General features: G+C 56.2%; 1 protein-coding gene across 1 annotated transcript in view; it reads right to left on the minus strand.

The window, feature by feature from the left end:
* Nucleotides 1-7,500, minus strand: part of mast1a (microtubule associated serine/threonine kinase 1a) — a 56,731-nt gene that overhangs the window by 19,511 nt on the left and 29,720 nt on the right. Inside the window, exons 7-9 of the mRNA XM_084685965.1 lie at nucleotides 3,827-4,005; nucleotides 2,707-2,782; nucleotides 335-544 (exon numbers count right to left, since the gene is read on the minus strand). Coding sequence (XP_084542091.1) covers nucleotides 335-544; nucleotides 2,707-2,782; nucleotides 3,827-4,005 — 465 coding nt within the window. The remainder of the gene's footprint in view (nucleotides 1-334; nucleotides 545-2,706; nucleotides 2,783-3,826; nucleotides 4,006-7,500) is intronic.

Genomic DNA, 7,500 nt, shown 5'->3' on the forward strand with positions numbered 1-7,500 from the left:
CAAACAGAGGTCCGCATGTGCGCTTGCCAAGGAAGGTGCGTGGCGGTGGAAGTGCACGCGTGTGCACAAGCAGCGACACGCCTGCTCGTGGGTTTCATCTCCTCCCCCTATACACACACACACACACACCTTTCTCTCCACGTGTGTGTGTGTGTGTGTGTTTCTCCTCGTGTGAACTACAGGTACACTGCTATTCTTAGTCCTGCTCCTCTCAACAGTTTCCTATAAGTCTGACGTGTGTGGGTTTCACTCCATGAGTGTGTATCTTTACACCTGTGCGTGTGTGGGGGGGGGCACCCACATTACACGTGTGTGTGTGTGTGTGTCCACCCACATTGTTCATGAGCTTCTCCAGGTTCTCCTGCAGCTCAAAGAAGTAGACGGTGGTGATGAGGCCCTCGCGAGACTTGGTCAGGCAGTCCCTGGACAGCTCTGCTATCTGGTGGTGGATGAAGCTGAGGACCCCGTCGGCCAGCGGCAGCACGCTCTCGGGGGAGAAGGCCTGGATGAAGTCCGACAGGCGCTCCTCCATCTGAGCGGTGGCCTGGAGGAGGAGGGGCGGATGATGGGGGGGATGAGGGGGGGATGAGGGGGGGGATGAGGGGGGGATGAGGGGAAGATGAGGGGGGGATGAGGGGGGGATGAGGGGAGGATGAGAGGCGGATGAGGGGAGGGATGAGGGGCGGATGAGGGGGGGGGTGGGGGCGTATGAGTGGGGGATGAGGGGAGGGATGAGGGGCGGATGAGGGGGGGGTGGGGGCGTATGAGGGGAGGGATGAGGGGCGTATGAGGGGGGGGATGAGGAGCGGATGAGGGGGGGAGGGGGGCGTATGAGTGGGGGATGCGGGGAGGATGAGGGGTGGATGAGGGGCGGATGAGGGGCAGAGAGGACAGGGTGTACTATATGTGAGAAACAGATATCTGAAGCGAGATCATTTTAGTTGTAGTCATGGGAACATCATTCCACCATTCGTATTCTATATGATAGGATCTGTTTGTGGGTCAGACAGTGCTAGATGAAGGTGTTTCTGCAACCCCAACTTGGTGTATTTAACAGACGCTTTTATCCAAAGCAACATTTAGGGGGATTTGAACCTGGCAACTCCAGATCTGCATGCAAATGCTGAGCTACTACCGAGGTATACCCATTATGTTTGTCATCGTGGAAAAGAGTTTCTTCATTAGTCTGGAGGTCTGTAACTAGCAACTCACATTGAACTTCCTATCCTGATATGGCTTCCCTCATACGGTAACAAATCATTGGTCATCTGACCCAGTACTTTCTCTATAGAGAACTGAATTTGATAGCATGTTGCTTGTTGCTTGATAGTCCAAGGGTGCTTATCGACACTATTTTACACATAGACACAGTCAACAGTTTTTCGGTAGTTTTGGGGAAAAAGTGTCTCCAAAACAGTTTCCATTGCTGTTTATAATGGCATATCTGTTTTCAGCTACGCGCGTCATCTAAAGGAAAACATGCCTGTGAAGTCCCCGTCAGATCTCCTGTAACTGCTTTAGAGTCCATTTGAGTTTCCCTTATTTACACAGTCTTACTTTTTAATGTGGGGCATTTTTGACAAGAACACAAGCAACGCGGGCAAGATATCAATGGAAATGGTGCTTGGAATTGATGTGTATCTGCTATTACCTCAAGATAGGGTTTTTCTGTACAGACGGCAAAAGGTCATGGCAGTGTTTGAATTTGCGCCACTGTTGAAAGGTTTTTGACTCGACTAGCTTTTATAGGAAATTGCTCCACAGTTCACTTTGATGGTGTCTAGCCAGTATTCTGCTTTTGAATTTTTAAAACTTCAAATGGAATTGTCGGTCTATTCTTTGCTGTTTTGTTCGAACATGATATAACCTTGTGATGTGTTCATCAAAAGTTACTTCAAGGCTTTCAGAAATCAAATGACTGAAATAAAGTCATCAAATGACTGAAATCATCCTAATAATTGGAACAGTTGGAACCAGGTCGTAAGGAATCTATCAAGGTTGTGCGCGATAACAGTAAGATAGCCAACCCTGCGAGCTGTAATGTTGAACATTCCCTGAAGTTCTTTTTATAGCATCCGTCACTGAGAGACACAATGCCATCAAACAAGCACTATCAGCAAAACTACATTACCCACGCTTGCCCGTCCACCTCGGGGATTGTGCTTCTGGGTAACTAATGTCTCTGTCAGACGCTGTTTGGCTAGCAGGCGTTATCGCGGAAGCGGAACCCTTAGTCATAGTTATCGGACATCCCAGCTGCAGGGCAACATATGGGGTAGAGAGGCTGTCTGGGGAGGAGACAGCACAGCTCTGCTGGCCCTGTTTACGAAGGCAGCCATTTTGGATCCGCAGTGGTGAATGGTCCCAGTGGTGGGGCCTTATTAGGAGAGGAAAGGCTGTTGGAGGGAAAATGTAGTCCCTAAAGTAAGGAAGTCGTTGGAACCTGCTGCACATGAGCTACAATACCCCCACACCCCAGGACTGTCTACCCAGGAACATGATCCAGCTCTGTTGTTCACGGAAGAGCCATTTCGAGTCTGCAGAGGTACACAGTTACTGTCATAACCCACAAATGGGTATGACTTCCTTCTGGCTTGATGGAGACACTGATGCCGGGGGCACAGGGGTTAGAACTGCTTCACTTTAGATGATCGTCTTGGGAAAAGGGTGGTGTAGCGTGTGTGTGCGTGCGTGCTCGCAGCTGACCTTGGGGAACCGCTCCTTGTAGACATGGTTCATCATCACTATTTCGTTGTCATAGCAGGACGGTGAACGCCCGGGGCTACAGAGAGAGAGAGAGAGCGCGAGAGAGAGCGAGTGAATGGAGGGAGAAAAGGGAAGAAAAACAAACAAGCGAAGAAGACAATCAGTTCTGCATTTCTCTCCCTCAGACGCCGGTGTCATTTGCACACACCCCCCCCTCCCCCCGTCTGCGCTTTATGCTAATCGACCAATCCACGATGCGGCGGCGGGCGCTCCGGCCTCCCCCTAATGGAACCAATCACTCTCCCCCGACGCTCTCGTCAATCACGGGGAGGACGGGCAACGTGGTAAACAAGCCCCCCCCCCCCCCCCCGCGCGCGTCTCGTCGTTGCGGCGAGCTCTCGTACCGTGTAACCCCTGATAGCGCGCTAGCGCCGGGTACGCTAGCATAGCACCCAGGGCACGCGCAGGGTCCTTCTGTACACAGGAAGCCCCTGGAAGGTTGCGGGCCGGTGTGGTTCTGAAACCCGGCGTGTGTCGCACGGCGTCGTATGTAATAGGGGGGGGGGTGTCAACGCTATTGGGCCGTGGCGGGTGCTCTGAGGGGGTGGGCCTAATGGAGGAGCCGCTGTACTCTGGAGGATATCTGGCCCGCCGGAGGGTGGAGGGTGTTGACAAGAAGAGAGAGGGACTCCAGGGACGGAGGAAGAGAAAGGGCAAGGGGAGAGGGAGGGAGGGAGGGAGGGAGGGAGGGAGGGAGGGAGGGAGGGAGGGAGGGAGGGAGGGAGGGAGGGAGGGAGGGAGGGAGGGAGGGAGGGAGGGAGGGAGGGAGGGAGGGAGGGAGGGAGGGAGGGAGGGAGGGAGGGAGGGTTGGGCAGAGAAACAGAGAGGGTCAGACAGAGAGGAAAGGGAAGGGGAGAGATAGAGAAAGAGAGAGCGAGAGAGAGCGAAGGACAGAGAGAACGAGAGAGGCAGGGACACCAAGGATACAGGAGCCTCTTAAACTCTGTCATATAAAGCAACCTTCCGTGTAACCTTCCTCGCATCCCACCAGCGCCGGCGTCAGCATAACCAAATAAAACCCACATGTCGACCCCCATAAGATCCCCCCCCCCCTCCTCACCTGAGGCTCCGGGAGCGAGGGCGGATGTACGGCGAGCGGCGCCCCCCCCCGCCGCCGCCGGCGCCGTCGTCGTCGGTGATGCTCTCCGTGCTGCCGAAGTGCTTGGAGAGGAAGTGGAGTTCGTCCATGGTGGGCTGGAAGGGCAGCTGGTGCAGACGCTCCTGCGAGGAGCTGGATGACTGGGGGGGGGGACGGGGAGGGGGGAGGCGAGGTGGACCGATAAAGGGAGAGGGAGAGCGGGGGAGGTAGATAGGTAGATGGAGATAGAGATAGAGAGAGAGAGGGGGGCTTATGAGTTTTAAAGAGCTTTTGTTCCGACTGTGAGACTTCAAGGTAACACCCGCGGCGTCAATAAACCAGGCAGATAAGGAGACGGAGAGAAGGGAAAGGGGGACAAGGAAGGAGCGAGGGGGAGGGGGGGGGGGCAAGAAATGAGAGGAGACACGAGGGCAAACATAATACCGATGTCTGAGAGAACCACTGTAGGACAGATGAAAAATGATGCGAGCCGGGAGAGATGAAGCGGAGAGATAGAAATGATGAAAACGAGAAGGTAAAGCGGAGGGAGGGAGGGAGGGAGAGAGGGAGAGAGGGAGGGAGGGAGAGTGGGAGAGAGGGAGAGAGGGAGGGAGAACCAGAGGAGTGGAAGAGACTGCAGGTGAAAAAAGTCCGGTGAAACACACACACACACACACACACACACACACACACACACTCTCTCCAGTTGGACTCTAGGGGCTAAGGTGACAGGATTATCAGGGGTCCAAACAGAACAGCTCTTGAAAATGTATGATTTTTATTCTGGCACGTAAAGAAAATGAAATAAATAACAGCCTGGATCAATGTTAGGCCTTTAATGAATATGTGTGCCGTGGAGATACTGGGTCATTGGGGTAGGCTTTTTTGTTGTTGTTGCTGTCGTGAACTCCATTAAGAACTCCATTCCACAACCACTTTAAACGTATTAGCGAGAGGTGATTTCTGAACGCTAGAAGCAAAGACCACAACATCAGTTGGCTGAAAGAGAGAGAGGGTCATGTACATGAAGACCACGCCTCGTTCTGCGTGGTCCTCTTTCCTCTCTCTCCGTCCCCCTCATCTTCCTCCTCATCTCGTCATGCCGCCTCTTTCCATCTCCTCTCTTTCCTCCTCTCTTCCCCCCCCCCCCCCCAGGTCTCTCCTCCGCTGCTCTCGCCCTCGTACCTCCCTCTCACGCAACCATCTACTCTGTCACACGAAAGGAGGAAACCACATTCCTTCCGACCCCTGCCTCCCCCCCTCCTCCCCCCCTCCTCCTCCTCCCTCCTTCCCCCCTCCCGCCTCCTCCCCCCACCTCCTCTCATCAGTTGGGTCTGGTGTGCAGACACCTGGATGTAGCTAATCAAGCGTGTAATGGAGCTTGTGGGAGCCGGGAGGGCTCGGCAGCCCGCTATCTGGAGGAAGAGGAGAGGGGGAGGAGAAGGAGAGGGGGAGGAAGAGGAGGAGGAGGAGGAGAGGGGGAGGAGGAGGAGAGGGGGAGGAAGAGGAGGAGGAGGAGGAGAGGGGGAGGAGGAGGAGGAGGAGAGGGGGAGGAGGAGGAGAGGGGGAGGAGGAGGAGAGGGGGAGGAAGAGGAGGAGGAGGAAGAGAGGGGGAGGAGGAGGAGAGGGGGAGGAAGAGGAGGAGGAGGAAGAGAGGGGGAGGAGGAGGAGGAGAGGGGGAGGAGGAGGAGAGGGGGAGGAGGAGGAGAGAGGGAGAAGAAGGAGAGGGAGAGGGGGAGGAAGAGGAGAGGGAGAGGTAGAGGGGGAGGAAGAGGAGAGGGGGAGGAGGAGGAGAGGGAGAGGTAGAGGATAGGGGGAGGAAGAGGAGAGGGAGAGGTAGAGGGGGAGGAAGAGGAGAGGGGGAGGAGGAGGAGAGGAGGAGGAGAGGGAGAGGTAGAGGATAGGGGGAGGAAGAGGAGAGGAGGAGGAGAGGGAGAGGTAGAGGATAGGGGGAGGAAGAGGAGAGGGAGAGGTGGAGGAAGAGGAGAGCGGGAGGAAGAGGAGAGGGGGAGGAAGAGGAGAGGGGAGGAAGAGGAAGAGGAGAGGGGAGGAAGAGGAAGAGGAGAGGGGGAGGTGGATGAAGAGGAGGAGGAGAGGGGGTGGATCGAAGCGAAGAGGAGAGGGGGAAGAGGAGGGGAGGAGAGCGGCAGAGTAGAGAAGAGGGTGAGAGGACGTGTCAGAAACCTGCCTTCTGTACAGGAAGGGGAGGAGAGGGGATGAGAAGGGCGTGGAGGAGAGATGCAGAGAGGTGAACACCTGCTATCTGGAAAGGAGGCGAGGAGAGGTGGGGAGGAGAGGTGGGGAGGAGAGGTGGGTAGGAGAGGTGGAGAGGGGAGGTGGAGAGGAGAGGTGGAGAGGGGAGGTGGGGAGGAGAGGTGGGAAGGAGAGGTGGAGACGGGAGGAGAGGTGGGGAGGAGAGGTGGGGAGGAGAGGTGGAGAGGGGAGGAGAGGTGGGGAGGAGAGGTGGGGAGGAGAGGTGGAGAGGGGAGGAGAGGTGGAGAGGGGAGGAGGGGTGGAGAGGGGAGGAGAGGTGGGGAGGAGAGGTGGGGAGGAGAGGTGGGGAGGAGAGGTGGGAGGAGAGGTGGAGAGGGGAGGAGGGGAGGAGAGGTGGGGAGGAGAGGTGGGGAGGAGAGGTGGGGAGGAGAGGTGGAGAGGGGAGGTGGAAGGAGAGGTGGAGAGGGGAGGAGAGGTGGGGAGGAGAGGTGGGGAGAAGAGGTGGGGAGGAGAGGTGGGGAGGAGAGGTGGAGAGGGGAGGTGGAGAGGGGAGGTGGAGAGGGGAGGAGAGGTGGAGAGGAGAGGTGGAGAGGGGAGGAGAGGTGGAGAGGAGAGGTGGGGAGGGGGATGGGGGGCAGCTGCCGTCAACCTAATCTCCCCAGCAATGCAATCGATGTGTGTGTGTGTGTGTGTTTGTATGTGTGTCTCAAAGGAGCAGGTGGGTGGGTTTGTGTGGGTGAAGGTGAGTAAAAGGGACAGATAGAGAGAGAGAGAGAGAGAGAGAGAGAGAGAGGAGGCAAAGAGAAAAAACGGATGGATGCAATGAATGCAAGCAATTGCGATAGAGTAAGATTGACAAAGACAGACAGAGAGGGCGGGGGCGAGAGACAGCAAGAGAGAGAGAAAGAGAGGGCAAAAAAAAGAGATGCAGAGAGAGACAAACAGAGAGAGAGAGGGGAGATTCAGGGGAGCCTGACGGCACAGTTAAGAGCACGGTTCCAGAGTCGACGTCTCTCCCCCTCCTCCTCCCCTCATCCTGCATCCTGCCGCATCTCTCCCCTGAAACACCAGACAAACGGGCCGCGCGACATTTTCATCCTCTACCTCCGCGTGCTCTCTCTCTCCGTCTCTCTCTCCCTCCCCTTCCTCTCCGTCTCTCTCTCTCTCCCCGTCTCTCTCTCTCTCCTCTCTTTCTCTCTCCGTCTCCGTCTCGCTCCCTCTCTCCCCAAGACGTCTCTTTCTCAGGACACAGGTGAACAACTCTGTCTGTTCTCCCTTGAAATGGGCTCTCTCCCCCCCCCCCCTCGCCATGATTCCTCTCTGTTCTCTCCTCCTCTCATCCCTCCCTCCTCTCATCCCTCCCTCCTCTCATCCCTCCCTCCTCTCATCCCTCCCTCCTCTCATCCCTTCCTCCCCGTAGCGTGACAGAATGGTCGGGAGGA

The sequence above is a fragment of the Hypomesus nipponensis genome, chromosome 21 (genome assembly GCF_054491055.1).
Source record: "Hypomesus nipponensis isolate SF chromosome 21, ASM5449105v1, whole genome shotgun sequence".
NCBI lineage: Eukaryota > Metazoa > Chordata > Actinopteri > Osmeriformes > Osmeridae > Hypomesus > Hypomesus nipponensis.